Source organism: Narcine bancroftii, chromosome 1 (assembly GCF_036971445.1).
Source record: "Narcine bancroftii isolate sNarBan1 chromosome 1, sNarBan1.hap1, whole genome shotgun sequence".
NCBI classification, from domain to species: Eukaryota; Metazoa; Chordata; class Chondrichthyes; order Torpediniformes; family Narcinidae; genus Narcine; species Narcine bancroftii.
Window position 1 is genome coordinate 189,447,724 of NC_091469.1, and position 24,081 is coordinate 189,471,804.

General features: G+C 42.6%; 1 protein-coding gene across 2 annotated transcripts in view; it reads left to right on the forward strand.

Annotated features, from left to right (window-relative positions):
* lhx3 (LIM homeobox 3) overlaps positions 1-24,081 on the forward strand; it is a 66,060-nt gene that overhangs the window by 33,505 nt on the left and 8,474 nt on the right. For both annotated transcript variants that reach the window (XM_069905233.1, XM_069905321.1), the window contains exons 3-4: positions 18,831-19,033; positions 23,065-23,216. In XM_069905233.1, coding sequence (XP_069761334.1) covers positions 18,831-19,033; positions 23,065-23,216 — 355 coding nt within the window. The remainder of the gene's footprint in view (positions 1-18,830; positions 19,034-23,064; positions 23,217-24,081) is intronic.

Below are 24,081 nucleotides of genomic sequence, written 5' to 3' on the forward strand. Positions count from 1 at the left end.
GCTGAACATTGCATGAAAGATCTTGAATGGTGAAGGGAATTAATGTTTAGTTTGGCAATTAATGTACTAAAGAGTTGTTGGTGATGTCGGATAATCATTATCAATGTTATGAAATGGACTCATCCTGACAAACAGATTATTTCAGCACTTCCTGATTTCTACCTCATGATTGGTGGAAAAGCTCTGAATCATCAGTCACTCAATCTTTAACTTGCATTTCTTGTCAGTGTATTTATGTGTCTTATCTGGCAAAGCTTCTGGTTCTGGGATTTTAATTTTGGGTGTTTATTTCAAGGGGAGGAGATTGGATGGTTTTGTTTTAGATATGGGCCATTGCCAGGCACTTGTTGATTCATTTACCAGCTGAAACCTATCCATTCTTGCACTGGTGATGCATGAACTGTTTCATTATAATTGATAAAAGGAGCTGCAAACTCTATAGTCATTATCAAGCCTCTCTCTCTCTCTAACCCTAATCAGAGAGAAAGCCAATGAGGAAGCAATCAAGGATGTTCTGGAAATTGGTAATGATGGTATTCATTACCTTAACTAAATATAGGATCTATTTTGTATGCCTATTTATCTATTTATATCCAACATGTGAATATCCACTTTTTAGTTCTCTCAAATCAATATATACTAACTTATCAGACAAAGCTACCGAGCTCCCTGACTGGATACTGTATCTGTTTTTCTATCTGAAGTATCTTTTCATATATCTGGATAGATGTGCCAGGTAAATTATATCTTTATCTGAGAAACTTTCTTTTAATCTTTGTTCAATAACTTTTGCTATCTGACTGCAGAACCAATTTACCTGTCTGTGGAGAATATCTCACCTCTGCAACATGCAGCTTGGAATTCTGAAATGGAAATTGGAAATGGTAGAAATTGTAGATCAAGTGGGACCTGAAGGGAAAAATGTGTCAGATGACAATCTTGCATAAAATTCTATCCAGTTATAGTATTTCCTTATTCTTTTGAGGAGTGGCCTTTATGAATCTAAACAGAACACATCTGCCAATCTGGATTAGATCTGACTGGGACAGAAATATCCCTGTGTGTACAGTATTATTTTTTTATCTATCTGGGTGCAATATCTTTCTAACTGTCTGTTTACATGAATCCTTAACCTGTTTCACTGTAGAACCTCCTTTTTAATCTGTTATTTTTTTTTCTTGATTGACCTTTCGGAATAAAATATCCAATTATTTGTATGGCTTGCTACCTCTTTATCAGTCAGCATCAGTTATTTCTTTATTTATCTGGATGTAAGAAGTTCTACCTGTCAGAGGTCAGTAACCCCTTATGAACTTGGGTAATATTTCTTCAACTATGAGAGTAACCTTTCCCTTTACCTTTCACAGAACAGTATGTCTTTATATATTGTGGTAATTTCCTCCTTTTCTAGACACCTTTTGTATTTGGATAAAATATCCCTTATTTGTCTGTTTAAATTATTTCCTTATGGATCAGCATATCTTGCCTGACAACTATTGCACCATTTAAACTGATCACAGTGTTTCTTTGCCCTTCTGTGTAAAGTGTCTCATTACCTACCTGGGGAAAGCATCACTTTATATATCAGCAGTATACAAGTGTCTGCAGTGGATCATAGTAAGTGGTCAAGAATACAATATAAAGTTTTGTAAGGATATTAACTTTGGTAAGGACAACAAAACAAAAGTGATGAGAAATGAGTAAGTCTCGGTGGTTTGGGCGACGCAGAAATTAAAAATGCAGGTAGAGCAAGCAATGAACAGAATGAGTGAAGGGAATTCCTTCAAGGAGGGATCTTTAGTTGATTTTAGTTTGATAAAAATGCAATAATTGCTCATAATGTGGTCTTCTGTGCACTGGGGAGTACAATAATCAATTGAGAGCCAGTGCATCTTTATTTTCTTGTGTACAATATCATCCTACCTGTTTAGATAGAATAGCATGTTGGAAAGAGTGGTATGCTTTTCTTTTAAATTGGAATACGTCAGCTTTCTTTTGGTCTGGGTACAGGACCTCTCTTCATCTTCATTGTCTACCTGTTTTATCTCTCAATGAACATTATCCCTCACATTAATTACTGAAAATAATAATACAAATACATTAAAACAACAAAGCAGAAAAGAGACAGAGAAAAGATTGGGGGTGGGGGAGGGTGTGATTGGGCCTCTAATTTATTTCCTCAATCTTGGCATTCAGGGACTGGTATGAGCTGACTATCCACTCTTCCTTTTAAAGAAAAGCATTGAAAAGGTTAATTACATCCACGTTCCAATGTACCACTAGTATGTTTGCCACATCTCAATGAACGTGTTGTACCTCCTCCTTAGATTATAGGTCATTTTCTTCAGGAGAATACAGCTCTGCATCTCCATGTTTCATCATGTGGTGCTCAGATGAGAGTCAAATTTCCAGGTAACCACAATACATTTCCTGGCCACCGCCAAGGCAACTTTTAAAAATTGAATTTTGTATTTGGACAACCTTGGACTCACGTCCATAATATCGCACAACAGGAACAACACTGAGTCCTGAGGATACACAACTCCTGTAATTTTCTCCAGAATATCTCCTAGTTCTACTCAAAAAGGTCTCACCTTGGTGCATTGCCAGGTTGAACGTACAAAGGTATCCATGCCACATCTAAAGCACAATTTTGGTATCTCTGACTTTACCTTATGATATTTTTTGTGGTGTGAGGTATAGCCGATGCAGGCAATTAAACTGCATCAGTCTATATCTAGCATTCATGACTGCTGTCATGCTTCCCCGACACAAGTCGGACCAGCACCACTCCTGGATTATTGTTCCTAAATCTGACTCCCATCTCTGCCTTGATTTCTGGAGGCCCAGCTTTGAGCCCTCATTTTGGAACAGGAGATACATAGCAGAAATGAATCTCCGTGTGATCCCCTTTCAAATTAGAACCTCCATGTCACTACACACCGGCAGGGCCATAGATGGGCCTAAATTTCCCCTCAAAAGAAGGTCCCATTTTATTTTTTAATTGTTGGAATGGCATGAGCTTCCCCCTCTCATAACAGTCCTCGATACCGTGATCCCGTTCGAGCACCAGGTTTCAAGGATCTTGTTACTCATGGTCATAGGTGTTAATTTATTCTGGGTTAGGGGTGTTTTGGGGAACAACCCCACTTTTAACCCATTAATCTGGTTTATCTTTATCCATGTTTAAACTATATGTTTTAATATGGGGTTGTCCATTTTTCCCCATTAATAATTTAGCATCCATTTATGTACAATCTCTCCTGCTATCTTCCAACCTTCCATGTGTGTACCAATTTGTGCCCAAGAGGATATACTGCTCCCCTCTAAGAGTTAGGTGATAAACCTCGATTGGGCCACCCAATAATCTTTTTCTCCCAGACTATAATCTCCAGTCAATTTCTCCATGGAGACTCTAGCCATTTTACTCCTCCAAAGAAACTCCCTAACACATCCATTGAGTGTTTTAAAGAAACTCTGGGGCAAAAGCATGTGCAAGATTGAAAAAGATATTGGAGCCTTGGCATCACGCTCATTTTAACGCAGTTAACCCTGCCCATCAATGTTATGGGCAGATTTATCCATCTATGCAGGTCCTCCTCGATCTTTCCAAGCAGAGGGAGATAATTTTGTAGGTTATTGTCTACCCTTATCCCCAGATACTTAATCCCCTTTTGTAGCCACTTGAACTTACTCTCCCGCTGATACTCTTCATAATCCCCCTTTTAAGTGGTATTATTTCACTCTTATCGTAATTGATTTTGTATCCTGAGATTTACCATAATCTTCCAGTATAGTCTGTAACCTGCCCAATGACCCTGTTGGTTCTGACAAATATATTATCCACAAATAAGTTGATTTTATTTTCTTCCTGGCCCATTCTAAATCTTTTAATACCCTGCATCCCAGCAAATGGTTTCTGCCAGTGATTCAATAACTAATATGAATAGAGCTGGGGACAGCAGACAATCCTGTCTACTAGATCTGGTCAGTGGGAAGGCTGGAGATATTTTCTTGTTAGTAACAACTTTGGCCTCAGTTTATGGTATAACGCCATGACCCAATTTATGAATGATTGTCCCAACCCAAATTTTTCCAGTTCTTTAACCAAGAAGTCCCACTCCAGTCTTTTTCTGTATCTAGGGCCATGGCTATGCTCGGTTCTGCCCTTGACTGTGCCAGATGTATTAAATTAAGTAGTCTATTTATATTGTCTGCTGATTGCCTTTTCTGTACAAACTCCACCTGATTTGGGTTTGTTAACTTTGGTAAATATCGAGCTAATCTGTTTGCCAAAGCTTTACTCCTATTTTATAGTCTATAAGAAGACAGCTTCAATGGATCTTTATCCTTTTTGGTGATCACCCTAATTACTGCCATCAAGAATGTCCCCTGGAGAGTATGGGTCTCAGGCACCTGTGTAAAGGTTAAAACCTTGTTTTTTGCTTTTTGTTAATTTTGTGACTATCCCTTTAAGAAAGATTGTTGTATGTAGAGTTACCATAGTAACTATGATGTCATATGTTGTAATATCCAGGTGAATGGGGAGCTTGCATTCAGTGTTCAAAGAATGATGAAGGAGGCATAAGCATTGAAATACCTTTCTTTGAATTTGTCATCTTATCATCTTATTAGTTTTAATAATTTTTTATATTGTTCTGTTTTTAAATATAATTGAATGATTTGTTAATTCATTGTTATGAAAATCTCAATGCAAAGTTATACAAATATACATTTATATCAACAAATTAAAGGCTACATAAAGCTGCAATTATGAATTTTGAAGATGACATATTTTGAAATTGGGAAATAGGAAAGATATGGAAAGTGTCATCTACAGTCTATTCCATCAAATCCATGAACAGTGACATCAAAAGGTTGCTGAACTCTGTAAAATCCAGGAGGGAAACCTTCCTCACCTGGAGATTTATTAGTTTGTAGCGAGCTCAGTGCTTTTATTATTTCTTCCTCATAGAAGGGAATGTCCAATCCTTCTCGGTCCTTGGGCTCTAAATTTGATAATTCCAAATTCTTCCCCCAAGTTCCTTCCCTTTCCCTTTCTCCCAAGACGTTTACCATCAACCAAGCCATACTGCGTGACTTTTTGGCTTGGTTGACCGTATTCAAAATAAATTCTGGAAAAGGAAAACAAAAAGTAAAAAAACTAACAAACAAATAACATACAAACTTTATGCCTCCTCCCCAGGCACCTACTTTTCCCCTCCCCCGGCACCAGTCCACAAACTTTTGGCACTATCTCCCTCCTCATCCTGGAGTGTGCCGCCTCCTCAGGCACTCAAGAGCTCCCAACACAATAACAATATTGTGTAACAATTATTTCTATTATATTTACATTATTTACAACCAGATAATCTTTTGCCTTTGGGCCTCTCTCTTGTTATCCCCCTTCAGCAACCAAAGTGTTTGCATATCTCAATGCCTCTTTGGTTTCTGCAAAGAATTTCTTTTTACCCCCAGGCAAAAACATCTTCCGGGTCGCTGGGTATAACAATGTAAAGCTGATTCCCTTATTCCTTAAAAGTTTCTTAACAGGGCCAAATTCCTTGCATCTTTTTAAAAGTGCCGCACTTATGTCTGGGTAAAAGAGGACTTTACCCCCTTTGAACTCTACTAGGCCACTTATCTCCCTTGCACTCACAGCCACCACATGTAAAATTTGTTCCCTATCCTGATACCCCTGTCCTGGACTTGGCCTTGGGAAGAGAGACCGATGGGTCCTTCCTATTTGGAGGTTCCCCCCTCACTCTTTCTTCTCAGTATCTCAGGGATCCATTCCCTGAAAAACACCACTGGGTCTTTCCCTTCAACCCCCTCCTTTACTCCGACAATTTTTATATTATTTCTTCAACTGAAGTTTTCTAGTATGTCTAGTTTTTCCCATATCTTTTCTCTGTCCTTTGCCAAGGCATCTCTATCGTTTTCTAATCTTTCTCTACTATCTTCCACTCTTTCAACCCTCTACAGAAGCAAACGCACAAAACATAAAGTCTGTTCAACACACTTTATTCGACATAAACTTCCACAGAGCTGGCTGTGAGAATGCTGTTGCAAGCTCTGAGACTGTCTTCGAAGGGCCAGCTCTGGCTTATATCCTGACAGCCGACCTGGTGGGGCTTGGTCCATTCAGGTCGGCTGATTGACAGCCGGCCAGGTGTTGTCTTGTCCCTGTGCTCTTCTGCAGGTACAGAAGTCGTCCCCTGCAGTAGGTCGGTGGTGTACCACCACAGCCGTCAAGATCACAGCCTGCTGATCCAGGTGAGTCATCCATTTGTGGAGGGGATCGTGACTCCTTCCCCTTTTTCTCTGCCTGCAAATGACTTGAACAGGCTCCATCATCTTCCCCACCATGAGGCTGCCACTCCTGGTCATTACAGGGCACTAGAGTCAACAATTCTTTTGGGGAGAATTTCTTATCTTTCCTCCCTATTCCATTGACATTTATTATTTTTTCTGGCACTTTTTTCTGGCTGTTTTTAGTTAGTTTTACTTTGCTTTCCCCAGAGCTTGCATCTATTTCCTCCTTTGTATCACGTGACTCCCCTCCAGAGAGGGTCTTAATAAATGTTCTACCCACGAATGCTGCCTGATCTAATAGGTTGCTTCAGCATCTGCAGTTTTAGTGTTTCTCTACATTTAATTTTTATCTGACTACCTTATGCATGCAGATCACTTTCATTTTTTTTAATTGAATTTGAGCATTGCTGGCAAAACCCTTATATGTGGTCCATCCCTAATTGTCCTTGAGAAGGCGGTGATCTGCTGTTGCCTTGACATGCTGCAGTCTCTCTCGTGAATGTTTGTCACTGTTCTATGTGGAGAGGTATAAACTAGATTGAGATGTCGCAGGGGAGATCCAGAAGGAACAAAAGATACAGACAGTGCAGAAGGGGAAACGGGAGTGGGGATCAGGGAATCCAAAAATAGTCATTTTTGTTCACATCCGTTTCCCTCAAACAACATCAGTAACAGACATTGGGTTTGGATCCCACAACAATTTTTCATGCTAACATGGACCAATCCTTTCTTTCTTCCACTTTATTTTTCCAGTTTTTTCCCACTTGGTACCACTATCTTTTTCTACACCTCTCACACAGCTTGTTCTCTCCCCTCCCATGGGCCATACTCTTTAGCCCAAATGTTTAGTCAGTGCTGCACTTCATCTTATCTTTTTCTCTGTATTCTCTTTACATACTTTTTCTCTTCAACCAAATCTTCTCCTCTTTAATCTCATAACTACACTACACTGAGTGTTATGAACTTGCTGGCCAATTATCCCCACTTCCAACAGACTGTGTCCCCAGACACACTGACCAATTATCCCAAATAGACTGAGTCCAGAATTCCTGAGCAATTCCTCAACCCACCAATAGACTGAGTCCCCTGACTCGCTGGCCAATTCACAATTTCCCCTATAGACTGAGTTCACCTGGACTTGCTGCCCAATTATATCCACTGACAATAGACTGAGTCACGCAGCTTGCTACCCAATTCCAAAAATAGACAGTTCATTTCAATTGACTGAGTATCCAGAACTCACTGCCCAATTAAAATACACTAAGCTCGTGCAATTTGTATTCCTTCCTGCAGGCCCTTTTGTAGATCCTGTTAAGGCAACCGGTCAACCTTGGGAAAGGGACTGTGCCACCAAGGGATTGATGGAAGGTGATCAAGATAATTTTATCTTGAGTGCTCTATCTCCCTTTGCTTCTCTCATGTTGGCCTGGCCACTTATTCAGCTCGAACTTGATTCATAATTCCTGCCTTGGGATCCTGCCAACTATGCCAAATGTCAAATGGACCTGTGGTTGTTTGAAAATAAGCAGATACAGCTGCCCAAGCAGATTTTAACCACTTTTCAAAGCATGAGAACTCCTTTACAGCAAGAAGAACTGCCACGAGCAGTAAGCCACTTGTTTACCTCACCACTGAAGTTGTCCACTAGTTCAAGTTTATATATAATCTGGCATCTGATTGTACCAGTATAACTGACGAAACACTGTTCTTCAGCCCACAGTGTAAAATAGTGCATAGACACGTGTGTGTGTGTGTGTGTGTGTGTGTGTGTGTGTGTGTGTGTGTGTGTGTGTGTGTGTGTGTGTGTGTGGGACCTCTGTCGGTCATGGTCGACCATGGGTACTGTGCCTCTGGTAGTCACTGGTTAAGCAAAGCAAGAGTGGCATCTGCAGGATGCAAGCCAGGGCAGAGTTGATATGGAGATCTGTTTGCTGTCCCCCCCCCACAATGCTAATGACAGGTCTAAAGGAATGATGAAAGTTGAAACAGTTTGCTGCCAGCAGCATCTTAAGAGTTGCTGGGTACAGCAGTCAGCTGCCTTTGGGACTCCAACTCCAGATTTTTCCTCGGGATTTACTCCCAAAGCCTTTCCCATGAGTGGGTATAGCCACAAGGTAGCGGAGGTTTGAAATTGGAGTTTTCCCTCTCCTAGATGAGTTACCATCCATGGTTAACGAGCCCCATCTGCCCGGAACAACTGGTTTCAAGGTGCCTGTAGCTCACCTTCTCCTGTCAGTGAGAACAGCTCTGCCAGGCATAAGAACTATGCCACATGTGAAGGCCAGGAGCTGAACTTGATTGTCAGAGACTGTTTTGAGATGCACGCCATGAAGAGCATTTGTGTAGCAGTGAGAGCTCGTCCCCACTACCACCTTTTGGCTATGACAACATTTAGAGCTATATATATATATAATCACATTAATGTACGGGGTTGGAGGGAGACCCCAGTGATCCGCTCTGCTGCTTTTATGGCCCTTGGGATTGACTTGTATATTTTGGAAGGACAAATCAGAAGGCTGAGTACAGGGTTAATGGTTGGTTACTTAAGAGTGTGGATGGATAGTGGGACCTTGGGGTCCAAATCTATGCATCCCTCAAGGTCGCTGCACAGGTTGATAGATAGTTAAGAAGGCCTATGGGATGCTGGGCTTCATTAATAGGGGATTGAATTCAGGAGTAGAGAGGTCATGTTGCAACTCTACAAATCTCTGGTAAGACCACACTTAGAATATTGTGTTCAGTTTTGTTCACCTCATTATAGAAAGGATGTGGAAGCGATGGAGAGAGTGCAGAGGAGATTTATAAGGATGTTACCTGAATTGGAAAATAAATGTTAAACAAGGTTAGCAGAGCTGGGACTTTTCTCTTTGAAGCATAGAAGCATGAGAGGAGACTTAATAGAGTTCCACAAGATTATGAGAAGCATTGTCAGGGTGGACAGTCAGCACCTGTTTCCCAGAGCAGGTACAGCAAACACCAGAAAACATGTGTACAAAGTTAAGGGAGGGAAGTTTAGGGGAGACATCAGGATTAAGTTATTTAGGCCAAGAGTTGTGGGTGTCTGGAATACCTTGCCAGGGATGTGGTGGAGGCTGAAAGATTAGGGGCTTTTAATAGTCTCTGAGACAGGCACATGGATGGAAGAAAAATAGAAGGTTATGGGGTAGGGAGAGTTTAGTACTTTTTTAAAGGAATATATGTGTTGACACAACATCGAGGGCTGAAGGGCCTGTACTGTGCTATAGTGTTCTATGTTCTATGACCTCTGATCGAATTCTCTGCAGTAACCATGCCACATTATGATACAGCCAGCCAGGATGCACTCATCTGAGGTTGTGTAGAAAGTTGATAGAATTATGGCCGATAGCCTTGCCTTCTTCATTCTTCTCAGGAATTGCAGTTGCTGTGTGCCTTCCTGACAAGTGAGGAAATGCCGTCCTTGCTCCTCCTGAAGTTCACAATCATCTTCTTTGTCTTATCCATGTTGAGACTCAAGTTATTATTCTTGCACCATTTCACGAGATGGTCTCATATCCATTCACACCATCTTAAACACGGATGCCACGTTCTTACTCAGCAGCCTTTTGCCACCTCCCCTAAATGAAGGGTGGATTACTGTATATGCTTATGACAAATCTTCTGAAATCTCCACTCAACTTCATTTAGTAATTTAGAATGCATAAATTGATTTGGGAGGTTCTAGAGCAGTTGGCCTTGTTATTCACTTTAAGCATAACCATTTATACTTGCACCTTCTCCTAATTCATTTTCTTCAGCCACTTTTTCTGCAACCAATGCTTCTATTTAGATCTTGCCAGCATTCTCATCTATGGAAAATATTGGTACAAATAACTCATTAATTTGTATACCCATTAACTCCTTTTCTATGTCAATTACTGATACATTCCCATATTCACTAATTGCAATTTTATTTTATTTTTCACTTCTCCAGGTCCCTTATCATATTCAGCCTAATTCTCACCTGAGTAATTCACCTGACAGGCATCATGCACCAATACAAAAGGTATCTCAAGGCATAGGTCAATTTGCATCAACACTGTCTCCACTGAATCCTCCAAATTCAAACCATCCTCAGCACCCTCTCTCAGGCCAACCTCCTCAGTACTGCAGCCCTGGTTACTCTCACCCAGTTACAATGGGGAAGCCACATCTCTCAAATGCCCAACAAATGTTCTGAAGCAGACTCTTTATTCCAACTGTGTTATCTGCAGACATGAAAAAAGATTCATGGATGTCTTGAAAGATTATTTGAAGAAGACTAACATCCCTACCGTCTCCTGGGAACCTCTGCATACAAATAGGATGTCATTCCACCATATTTTTTTTCTCTAGTATATTTAGCTTCTGCCAAACCTACCTTTTTCTGCCCTTTCAATGGTCCCCCATTAACTGCACCAATTTCTTTCTGACTTCTGGTTGCTCAGCTCCTTGAACAGACAGGACATGGAATACTTACCCTCTTATTCTTGTGTTTCTATTTTTAGTACCAAGCAACAACAACTTCTAAATTTGGAAATCAGGAAGCTGAGGTCAATCATTTGGATACACATAATTTCCTAGGATGTGTGAAACTAATTGAAGTTTCCAATAGTGCAGGAATATTTTTCTTCTCTGTGATCCTTTTCTCTTTCTGCATGAACAACATTCAGAATGATCATGACTTTAATGGATGAGCAATACAGATTAGGAAATATAATTTCAAACTCTAGAACAGTTGTTGGAAATGTAACTTCAATTACTTCAAGTTTATTGTTCTAAATTCAATGTAATCAATTCTGTTGTTAAAAACTCAGCTGGTCTACTGATGTTCTCTGGAGAAGTAAGTCCACAGTGATATATGATTATCTGCCTCTGACTTGGCCAACCAAACCATTCAATTCAAGGGCAGTTAGATTTGGGCAACACATTTGTCAGGGATTCCCATGTCCTGTAGATTAAAAAAAAGTCATAATTTTTATATCTAGTTTATCTTTCTGATTTTAGTATGTCTGTTCAGGCAATGTTGTGATTTATCTGTAGATCAAGTGGGCATAGAAGCTGTTCAGCTCATTGGGTAATGAAGCATTGCAGCCATATATAGTGTTTGCCCTCGCTTTGTAGGCTGTAATGGCCTGCACTCCCTGCCATAGCTGGTGTGTATCTATCTGTCTCTAAGTTCCTCCAGAATTGTCACTTTGCTTCGGAGTTGGCCTTCTGTAGGTCGTGCCTAGACTTCTTTGTGATTGCATCAACGTGGAGGTTCCAGGACAGATCCTCGGAGATGTTGACACCTAGGAATTTGAAGTTCTTGACCCTCTCCACTACTGAGCCCTCAATGAGGACTGGGTCATGTTCCCTTGACTTCCTCCTGAAGTCCACAATCATCTCCTTGGTTTTGCTGATTTTGAGAGCAAGGCTGTTGTCATTACTCCATTCAATGAGCTGATCTATCTTCCTCATTGCTCTTTGTACTTCTCCCGACAACTGTGTTGTCATCGGCAAACTTGTAGATGGCATTGGAATTGTGCCTGGCCACATAGTCATGAGTGGATAATGAGTAGAGCAGTGGGCTAAGGATGCATTCTTGGGGTGTGCCTGTGTTGATCATCAGTGAGGAGGAGATGTTGTTTACAATCTGTACTGACTGTGGTCTTCCGATGAGAAAGTCAAGGATCCAGTTGCAGAGTGGGGAATAGAGGCCTAGAGTTTGTAGCTTCTTGACCAGCACTGAGGGAATAATGATATTGAAGGCCAAGCTGTAGTCAATCAAGAGCAGCCGTCTGTAAGAATTGCCTTTTTTTGAGGTGATTCAGATCTGAGTGGAGAGCCAACGATATTGCATTTGCTGTGGAGCTATTGTGACAATAGTGAATTGAAGTGGATCCAGATCTTTGCTTAGGAACATGTTAATCCTGGCCATGACCAGCCTCTGGAAGCATTTCATCACAGTGTAAGTTAGTGCTACTTGGAGGTAGTCATTAAGGCAGGCCATGCTACTCTTTTTTTGGGTAACAAGATGATTGACGTCCTTTTGAAGCTGGTGGGAAACTTTGACTGCCACAATGAGAGGTTGAAAATGTCTGTGAACACTCCAACTAGTTGGTTGGTGCAGATTTTCAGTACCCTTCTAGGTACGCTGTCAGGGCCTAATGCCTTGTGAGGGTTCACCCTCCTGAATGATATTCTGATGTTGCCCTCAGAGACAGATATCACAGAGTCCTCAGTCTTTTCAGAGATTCTAGTAGGCATTGTTTGGTTCTTCTTCTCAAAGTGGGCATAGAAGCTGTTCAACTCATTGGGTAGTGAAGCATCGTAGCCATCTATAGTGTTTGCCCTCTCTTTGTAGGCTGTAATGGCCTGCACTCCCTGCCATAGCTGGTGTGTATCTATCTGTCTCTAACTTCCTCCAGAATTGCCACTTTGCTTCGGAGTTGGCCTTCTGTAGGTCGTGCCTAGACTTCTTGTGAAGATTTTGATCCCCATCCTTAAATGCCTTTGTTCTTCAACAAGCCTCAGCAGGTTGCGGATTCTCTGATTTATCCAGGGCTTCTGGTTGGGGAACACCTGATATTCTCACGTGGGCACACACTCATCCATGCAGGTCTTGATGAAGTCGGTGACACCTGCAGTCCTGCAGATCTCTTCCACCTCCCTCAACTGCACCTTCGCTGTCTTCACCACTGGTTCTGTGGTCTTCAGTCTCTGCTTGTATGTCGGGAGTAGAAGTACGGCCAGGTGATCCGAAATGCCAAAGTGCAGTCATGGTATGGCTCAGTATGCGTTTTTCAGGGTGGTGCAGCAGTAGTTGAGTGTGTTGGTTCCCCTGGTTTTGCATGTGATAGTTTGTCAGAGACTTCTTCAGGATGGCCTGACTGAAGTCCCCTACAATGATTGGGAAGGAATCAGGATGTGCTGCTCATGGCTGTTAATCACAGTGCTCCGTCCCTCCAGTGCCAGCCTGACATTAACCTGGGGCAGAATGTACACTGCGACCAGGATGATGGTAGTAAACTCCCTCAGCAGGTAGAATGGTTGACACTTGATCACCAGATGTTCCAGGTCAGGGGAGCAGGACTGTGACATGATGTGCACCACGATGAATTGATGATGAGACAAACACTGTCTCCCCTGGTTTTTCCCAGACACCAGTGTTTGATCAGCATGATGGAGGATGCAGCCCTTGGGCTGCAGTGCCATGTCTGGAATGCCTGCATTTAGTCATGTTTCGGTAAAGCACATCACACAGCACTCCCTGATGTCTCTCTGATGTTGAAGTCTCGCTTGGAGTTATCAAGTTTGTTCTCCAAGGACTGTACGTTGGCCAGGAGGATGGTAGGGAGCAGAAGCCTCAGGTCCAGACATCTCAGCTTAACTTGTAGCCCCCCACTATGTCCACATGGTTGGGTCTTCTTTACCTGGCTCATGAGAACACTGCTGGAGTTGAGTTGTTATTGCACCTGCAGGAGTTGTTGATTTACCTGGTTTAGAGACTTAGATATAGGAAGGCTAGACAATTTTATACAAGTATTTTAATTCCTTATGTTTCATTTATTATTTAACAAGATAATCTGTTTGCTATCTGTGTAATGTATTTAGTGCCTATTTATAGGGAAAACCCGCTGCGCAGCTCAGACGGCAAAGTCCTCCTCAGCGACAAGATCTCCATCCTCAACCGATGGTCAGAACACTTCCAATCTCTTTTCAGTGCCAACCGCTCAGTCCAAGATTTCGCCCTGCTCCAGCTCCCTCAACAGCCCCTAAGGCTAGAGCTGGATGAGGTTCCCACCCTGGATGAGACATATAAGGCAATCGAACAACTGAAAAGTGGCAAAGCAGCAGGTATGGATGAAATCCCCCCAGAAGTCTGGAAGGCTGGCGGCAAAACTCTGCATGCCAAACTGCATGAGTTTTTCAAGCTTTGTTGGGACCAAGGTAAACTGCCTCAGGATCTTCGTGATGCCACCATCATCACCCTGTACAAAAACAAAGGCAAGAAATCAGACTGCTCAAACTACAGGGGAATCACGTTGCTCTCCATTGCAGGCAAAATCTTCGCTAGGATTCTACTAAATAGAATAATACCTAGTGTCGCCGAGAATATTCTCTCAGAATCACAGTGCGGCTTTCGCGCAAACAGAGGAACCACTGACATGGTCTTTGCCCTCAGACAGCTCCAAGAAAAGTGCAGAGAACAAAACAAAGGACTCTACATCACCTTTGTTGACCTCACCAAAGCCTTCGACACCGTGAGCAGGAAAGGGCTTTGGCAAATACTAGAGCGCATCGGATGTCCCCCAAAGTTCCTCAACATGATTATCCAACTGCACGAAAACCAACAAGGTCGGGTCAGATACAGCAATGAGCTCTCTGAACCTTTCTCCATTAACAATGGCGTGAAGCAAGGCTGTGTTCTCGCACCAACCCTCTTTTCAATCTTCTTCAGCATGATGCTGAACCAAGCCATGAAAGACCCCAACAATGAAGACGCTGTTTACATCCGGTACCGCACGGATGGCAGTCTCTTCAATCTGAGGCGCCTGCAAGCTCACACCAAGACACAAGAGAAACTTGTCCGTGAACTACTCTTTGCAGATGATGCCGCTTTAGTTGCCCATTCAGAGCCAGCTCTTCAGCGCTTGACGTCCTGCTTTGCGGAAACTGCCAAAATGTTTGGCCTGGAAGTCAGCCTGAAGAAAACTGAGGTCCTCCATCAGCCAGCTCCCCACCATGACTACCAGCCCCCCCACATCTCCATCGGGCACACAAAACTCAAAACGGTCAACCAGTTTACCTATCTCGGCTGCACCATTTCATCAGATGCAAGGATCGACAATGAGATAGACAACAGACTCGCCAAGGCAAATAGCGCCTTTGGAAGACTACACAAAAGAGTCTGGAAAAACAACCAACTGAAAAACCTCACAAAGATAAGCGTATACAGAGCCGTTGTCATACCCACACTCCTGTTCGGCTCCGAATCATGGGTCCTCTACCGGCACCACCTACGGCTCCTAGAACGCTTCCACCAGCGTTGTCTCCGCTCCATCCTCAACATCCATTGGAGCGCTTACACCCCTAACGTCGAAGTACTCGAGATGGCAGAGGTCGACAGCATCGAGTCCACGCTGCTGAAGATCCAGCTGCGCTGGATGGGTCACGTCTCCAGAATGGAGGACCATCGCCTTCCCAAGATCGTGTTATATGGCGAGCTCTCCACTGGCCACCGTGACAGAGATGCACCAAAGAAAAGGTACAAGGACTGCTAAAGAAATCTCTTGGTGCCTGCCACATTGACCACCGCCAGTGGGCTGATAACGCCTCAAACCGTGCATCTTGGCGCCTCACAGTTTGGCGGGCAGCAACCTCCTTTGAAGAAGACCGCAGAGCCCACCTCACTGACAAAAGGCAAAGGAGGAAAAACCCAACACCCAACCCCAACCAACAAATTTTCCCTGCAACCGCTGCAATCGTGTCTGCCTGTCCCGCATCGGACTTGTCAGCCACAAACGAGCCTGCAGCTGACGTAGACTTTTTACCCCCTCCATAAATCTTCGTCCGCGAAGCCAAGCCAAAGAAAATAGGGAGAGTAGCTGTTTATAATTTTTTTCAGCTGGTACATTTAGGTCTGGCTCTCTCTGAATGCTACATTTTATTATCCTTCAACAGACTATACCTATTCATCTGTTTGTATGCAGTGCTCAGTAAATTGTTTATCTTGATCTGTTTGAGTGATGTATGTACGTACATGAGTCAGCATTCTGTGTCAGTGGATGGATTTGGATCCATTTCTAAATTTGGATACAGTGCCTATTTACCTGTATGGCTAGTGCCTCATTTTTTATTTAGAGGTTTTATCCAATTACCATGTTTAAAAAAAAAACTAAATCCTACCTATCTATATTGTATTTTTAGAGATGTTTAATCTGCTTAATCTGTTTGAGTAAATTTACCTATCAACATTCTCCATCCTTTTTTACCTGTGTACAGTTTGTATATCTGGATACAATATATATTTTTCCATTTGGTTTCCATATCTATCACGTGTAATGGATAAAGTATCTATTTATCTGTATATTGTGATTATTTATCTGTTATCATATTCCATTCCAAGCATCTTAACTGAATTCATCAATCTCTCTGGATATAATACCTGTTTCTCCTCTTGTCTAGGGACCTAATTAAGAAAATATACTTCCTGGCTCTTGTGAGTTTTTTCCTCAACCTGCAGACTGCATCTTATTGTCCATCTGCAGGCAGTTTCTATTTTTCTGGATTTGGTGGCCATTTATCTGCTTTTTGTAATCCAATTTGAGATCCATAATCAATTTAAATATTGTGTATGAAAACAGAAAATGCTGCCAATACCCAGAGAACATCTGCAGAGAGAAACAGAATTAATATTTCAGTTCAATGAGACCGTTCATCAGCATCCTCACCGATGGTCTCAAGCCGAAATCTTAACTTTTTTTTCCACAAATGCTGCCTCTCCAACATTTTCTATTTTTATTTCAATTTCTAACATCTGTCGTATACTTTCTTCATGACATTTTTGTTGTGGAGAATTGTGTAGTTTTGTCCATAAAGCATCCATATGTGGGTATGCTCATTTAAGGACGATTCAGTTGGCAGCTCCCACGATTCGATGTCAGGAAGTTATGGATTGAGATGATATTTATCCACCAATGAAGTTGCCTGTAAATTGGCTGCCAGGTAGGGACAGGAGGGAGCACATTTCATGAAGTATTTTGTTGATGGTTTCAAACCTCTGAGAAGTCTCCATTCATGAAATGTTCTAACGAGCTGTGGTATAAATTTAATTTGGATATTACTGTGTCTGTGCACGTATTCGTAACAAATTTCCATTTATTTGTCGTTAATTGCCCAACAGTTTTGGGTGAAACATCCTGACGTTCACGGGTTACTTGCCTATTAGCTCTGGAGTATACTGAGAGAGGGTTGGTGCGAGGACGCAGCCTTGCTTCACGCCGTTGTCAATGGAGAAGGGTTCAGAGAGCTCATTGCTGTATCTGACCAGACCTTGTTGGTTTTCGTGCAGTTGGATAACCATGTTGAGGAACTTGGGGGGGGCATTCGAGGTGCTCTAGTATTTGCGAAAGCCCTTTCCTGCTCATGGTGTCAAAGGCTTTGGTGAAGTCAACAAAGGTGATGTAGAGTCCTTTGTTTTGTTCTCTGCACTTTTCTTGGAGCTGTCTGAGGGCAAAGACCATGTCAGTAGTTCCTCTGTTTGCGCGAAAGCCACACTGTGATTCTGGGAGGACATTTTCCGCGACACTAGATATTAGTCAATGAAGGAGAATCCTAGCGAAGACTTTGCCTGCAATGGAGAGCAGAGTGATTCCCCTGTAGTTTGAGCAGTCTGATTTCTCGCCTTTGTTTTTGTACAGGGTGATGATGATGGCATCACGAAGGTCCTGAGGCAGCTTTCCTTGGTCCCAGCAGAGCATGAAAAACTCATGCAGTTTGGTATGCAGAGCTTTGCCGCCAGCTTTCCAGACCTCTGGGGGGGATTCCATCCATACCTGCTGCTTTGCCACTTTTCAGTTGTTCAATTGCCTTATATGTCTCTTCCCGGGTAAGGACCTCATCCAGCTCTAGCCTCAAGGGTTGTTGAGGGAGCTGGAGCAGGGCGGATTTTTGGACTGAGCGGTTGGCACTGAAAAGGGATTGGAAGTGTTCTGACTGTTGAGCCCTACACTGGCCTCCAAGACAGACTGCATCTTGGCACCTCACAGTTCGGCGGGCAGCAACCTCCTTTGAAGAAGACCGCAGAGCCCACCTCACTGACAAAAGACAAAGGAGGAAGAACCCAACCCCAACCAACCAATTTTCCCTTGCAACTGTGCCTGCCTGTCCCGCATCGGACTTGTCAGTCACCAATGAGCCTGCAGCAGACGTGGACATACCCTTCCATAACCGCGAAGTCAGGCCAAAGAAGAAGATACTGAAAGAGAGAGAGAGAGAGAGAGAGAGAGAGAGAGAGAGAGGGAGAGAGAGGGAGAGATAGAGAGGGAGAGAGAGGGAGAGAGAGGGAGAGAGAGGGAGAGAGAGAGAGAGAGAGCACACAGCCTCGGTGAAGCAGGTTTAGGATATCTCATAATGCGCTGCAATTGTAAACCTACTGCGGAGTGGCTATGAAATGAATATTTATTTGAAAACACCATGCTCTGATTGTAGTATATTACCACGTTTCTGGGTAATCTCAGCAGTGTCCCTCGGAGGCAAAGACATATAACCAACGTTTCGGGGTTGAGCCCTTCGTCAAGGTTGCAGTAAGTGTAAAAGGGTGCAATATACGACGTGCGGGGTTGCCAAAGCATGGTTCGTGTGTGTGTGTGTATCTCCAGGTAAGTGAATCGTACTTCTTTAACTGGCAAATAAATCTGGAGAACACGAGCCCGAGCTCTGTCATGGCACCGGCACCTGCTGTTCTTACCGCCACAATCGATGGAAACCCCATTCACTGACAGCCCTCCCTTCTGTGCTCACCTTTGCAGGAGATTTGGAACGAAATGCGCCGCTTGCCAGCAGGGAATCCCTCCCACCCAGGTGGTCCGCAGGGCCCAGGACTTTGTCTATCACCTGCAATGTTTTGCTTGTATCGTGTGCAAGCGGCAACTGGCCACGGGCGACGAATTTTACCTCATGGAAGACAGTCGACTGGTCTGCAAGGGAGACTACGAGGCAGCCAAACAAAGAGGTCAGTGCAACCGGCCCGGGATAGAAAACACGCAGGGCTGTCATTTCGGTGCATAACTTCCAAATACCCAAAGTAATGGAGACACCACTTCTCGCTGGAATGATCCAATGACCAGAAATGACTAGTAAAATGGAAATCCTAAATGATACCTGTGATAGTACAGACCTATCACCAATGTATATAGTTACAGTATCTAGAGTGTAATGACTGTGCTTACAGCGATTGGCTGAGAGCTTAGCCACGCCTACTGTCTGGGCCTTAAAGGGTTGTGTCCCTAGCCAGGTCGGATCATTCCGGACTGGTCGGCCACCTGTGAAGAGCTCCTGTCTTTTGCTAATAAAAGCCTTCGTTTGGTTCAACAAGTCTTTGGTTCTTTCAACGAGCTCTACAATACCTGCAAAACAAGCACCGGAATCCAACCAAATTTTGAAAACTTACTATTTACTTGCAAATAAGAAAAATCTTGCATCTGTAATAAAGCCAGAAAAAACCCCTCCAATCCTGGCAACATGGGAGGTAATAGAAAAAGGTGGGGGGGGGGAAATACCAACGTTTCAGGTCCGGGACCCTTCGAGAGTTTGCAGCATTTCCCATTTTTTTTCTTGTATACCAACATATAAAGCGTCTCCCCTTTTAAAACCTCTCTTCACGAGGACGTAGCCAGCACTGGGGGCGATTATAAGAGGCTGGAGTTTTTTCACCTGGAGCTTAGAGGGAACCTAATAAAATCACGAGGGACAAATAAGGCAAATAATCATCGACCCACCCCGCGCTCAGAGGCGGTGAATCTAAAACGAGAGGGCATAGATTTCAGGGGAAAGATTGAAAAGGGACCGGAGGAGAACTTTGTTCAAATAAAGGATGGTAACAGTATATGGAAAGAAAGGACAGCGGAAATGTGTACAATTATGTCCAAAATGCATTACATAGGCGCATGGATAGGAAAGGTTAAAAGGGATAAGGGGTGAATGATAGGAAAATGTGAATAGCTTGGTTGGCATGGATGAGATGGGCTAGAGGACTCTATGATTTCATGAATATATGGAAAAAGACCTTTGCGCACTCTCAGATACCAGCTGCAGGAGATGGTGTGAGAGTGAGTGAGAAGGGGACACTTTGGAAAAAGATGGGTGCTGAGCTTGTAGGTTTCTCGTCCAGCAGTGGGAAGTGCTGAGAGTGAACAAGGGACACTAAAAAGTGGGATGAAAGGTGACTATAATTAACTAATTTTTTTAAATTGTGCTCTGTTCTATCAAATATACCTACACTAATATGGGGAGATCAAGGCAAAACAGTGTTTCAGGTTTTAAAGCAGCAACTGGGAGAGATAAATGTTAGTGGTAAAGATCAAAGTGCTGGTGAAGTTCAAAAAATCTGCCATGAGGTAATTTTAGGAGGGCCTTCAAAATAATCTGTAGATTTAACAATGACAAAGTTCTTGAGACTCCTTCAAATCCTTAAATAGCATTTCAAACAGTACAGCAATCAACCTCGTGAATTTCTCTTCACCAAATTCACGAATCATTGGTATGCGTATTCTATTTCATTCCACGTAAGCAGCTTGGTTTATCATCCCAACTAATAGTTCCTTTATCTTAAAATATTCAGGAAATTAAAAATCTACACTAAGATCTTCCCTTCCAATTAGTTGAACTGGTTTGGAGAATTCACTGTTTCAAAATTGCACATCATAATCTTTCATTCTACCTATGGAACTAAAAAAAAACAGGAGGTAGATGAAAGGACTTAGGGGAGCAAAGCTTAAATCTTCCTCTTTTAAACCGCAAACACACAAATTGTTTTGTGGGCTGGTTCTTGAGACTAAACAAAGTAATTGGGCCACATAATTAATTAGGACACCAAATTACAGCTAATTAAATAAAGTAAGAGAGCAGGGCCAGGTATTGTGTTTTAGAGAATAAAAGAGAGGCAATCATGTACATGGGACTGCTGGAAAATGTCAGAGAGTGGTATGGGGAGCGAAGAAATGTGGATGAACTGAATATGAATTTTGCAAGACACCAGTGATGGGTGGGGAGTAATGAGTGTAGTCCCTATTACTAAGGAGAAGGTTCTTTGGAAAATGGAGCTGAAGGTGGATAAGTCACCTTGACCAGATGGATGCACCCTAGGATTCTGAAGGAGGTAGTTGAAGAGATTGTGAATGCATTAATAATGATCTTTCAGGAATCACTCAGGTTGGGGATGGTTCCAGAGGACTGGAAAATTCCAGATGTCACTCTACTCTTTAGGAAGAGAGAGAATCAAACTGCAGGAAACCAGAGGTTGGTTAGCCTAACTTGACAAGATTCTAGAATCGATTATTAAAGGGTGAGGATTTGGACTACTTGAGCACAAGATGAAATGGGCTGAAATCAGTTATGGATTCCTTCAAGGGAGATCTTGCCTGACAAATCTGTTGGAATTAATTGTGAAACTAATAAACAGTCAGGAGTCATTGGATGTTATTTACTTGGATTATCAGAAGGCCTTTGACAAGATGTTGCAAGTACAGCTGCTAAAGGCAGAAGCCCATGGTGTACAGGAAAAATACTGGCATAGGTAGAAGATGGGCTGTCTGATCAAAGACAAAAAATGGGAATGAAAGGGGTCTTTTCTGGCTGGCTATCCTGACTAGTGGTATTCTGCAGGGATCAATGTTGGGTCCACTTATGTAAGTTATTTAGATCAGCCATTCTCAACTGTAGCCATATTGCCCTAAAGGGGATATATAAAGGAGACTATGGTCTGAAATTATAAAATATTTTTTAGGTTTTTTTTATGTAGCTGGTCGGAGAGAAGAATGAAAGAAATCAACTCCATCTGACTGCATCACAGGGAAGGAGGCCCATAAACTTTGAGCAGAGTCCTAAGGGGGCCAAAACCAAAAAGGGTTGTGAATGGCTTTGTGGTCAACTTAGATGTTAAAGACAAGTGGAAAGATGGGTAGTGTTAAGGAAATAGGGAGTCTACAGGGGGATCTGGATGGTTGGGAGAATGGGCAAAGAACTGGCAGATGGGAATCCAGCATTAGAAGTGTATGATCATGTACTTTGGCAGAAGGAATAAAGCAGCTGACTATTTTCTAGATGGGGAAAGAATTCAGAAAGTGGAGGTCCAAGTGGACTTGTTAGTCCTTGCACACAGTTCCCTAAAGGTTAACTTTCAGGATATCAGTAATAAGCAAGACAAATGCAATGTTAGCATTAATTTTGAGAGGACTAAAATGTAAAGGCAAATATGTAATGCTGAGGTTTTATAAGGCATTGGTCAGACCACATTTGAAGTATTGCAAGCAGTTTTGGATCCCATATCTAAGGAAGGATGTGCTGACATTGAAGAGGGCCTTGGGGAGGATTATGAGAATGATCCCAGGGATGAGCGGGATAACATATGAGGAGTCTGTTGGCTCTGGGCCTGTATACACTGGCATTTAGAAGATTGGGGGGGCATCATGGGGGGAATCTCATTGAAGCATTACAAATATTGAAAGGGTTTGATAGAGTGGACGTGGAGAAAATGTTTCCATTAGAGGAGAGTCTAGGACTAGAGGGCACACCTCAGAATAAAAGAACCCCACCCATTAGAACAAAGATGAGATTTTTCTTCAGTCAAGTGATGGTGAATCAATGGAATTCATTGCCACAGACAGCTGTGGAGACCAAATCATTGGGTAGATTTAAAGAAGAGGTTGATAGGTTCTTGATTCGTAAGGATGATAATGGTTATGGGAGAAAACAAGAGAATGTGGTTGAAAGAAAAAATACAGCAACCATAATTTGAAGGATGGAGCAGACTCAATGGGCTGAATGGCCTATTCATCTAAGTTTTATGGTCTTGCACACCCCCACTGATGTAGGAACACTGCCAAGTGAATATATTTTTCTCTCCCAGAGAAAGGCACAGGTGCACTCAGGAGTGAAATATTTTGCTCCCTTTCATTTAAGGGTATTGATACATGGAGAGTGTCAATGGGAACTGTTGCTTCTGGTTACTTGGTTAGCTTACAGAGGTTTTCCATTTCCTTTCAGAAGCAGAGACCAATGCAAAGAGGCCAAGGACTACAATCACCGCCAAACAGTTGGAAACCTTAAAGAATGCCTACAATAACTCGCCTAAACCGGCTCGCCATGTGCGGGAACAGCTTTCTTCGGAGACTGGGCTGGATATGCGTGTAGTCCAGGTATACATTACCACTACCAGCTCTTAAAAAGGTTGGGAGCAGAAATGCACTGCACTGGATATAGGCTTCAGAACCCAGAAAGGATGCTAATACAGACTGATTAAGACGGAATTTAAAGTAACTGCCCAAAGCTTATTAACTAACTCCTTAACTTAAATTTTTTAAAAAGATGCTGGAAAACTGAAATAAAAACAGAAAATGCTCAGATGTTAGGCTGTATCTGTGGGAAGAGAGAGTTATTGTTTCAGATTGAAGACCCTTGGTCAGACTGCAAGGAAACAAAGGAAGATTAAACTACAGGATGGTTGAGGAAAGGGTATGTGGCTCTTAGGGTTAAACCTGAAGAACCACAGGAATAAACTGTAATCAAGGTTACTGAGTCAAAAAATGAAGGGAGCAGTTAGAGGGTGACTACATAGAAAAAGACTGAAGGAGAAACACTGGAGATGCTGGAGGAACTCAGCGGGTCAGGTAGCAGCCATGGGTAGAAATAGTCAGTCAACATTTTTGGCCCAGGGATTTCATGGAGGCTGCAGGTTTTGCTGAATGCAGAGCATTTTGAAGCATATGGCAAGTCAGCCTGAATATGTCTCCCACTCCCAGGGGGGAAAAACAATCAGATTAATGACTGGTACAGATGGAGAAATCGAGTTGATTTATATTGTAGAATTCAACACTGACTTCTATCCTTGTTTTGCCCAGATGGAGGAGAGTGTATGAGGTATGAGAATGAGATGAGATGTGGTCAAGGGCTTTGTTAATACTGATGGATAGGAAGCCCAGGTTCAGGAAGAAAGAAGACATTCAATTGGCACTACATGGAAAGTCTTGTTATTGGAGCAAGAGGAAATGGGAGAATGGAGTC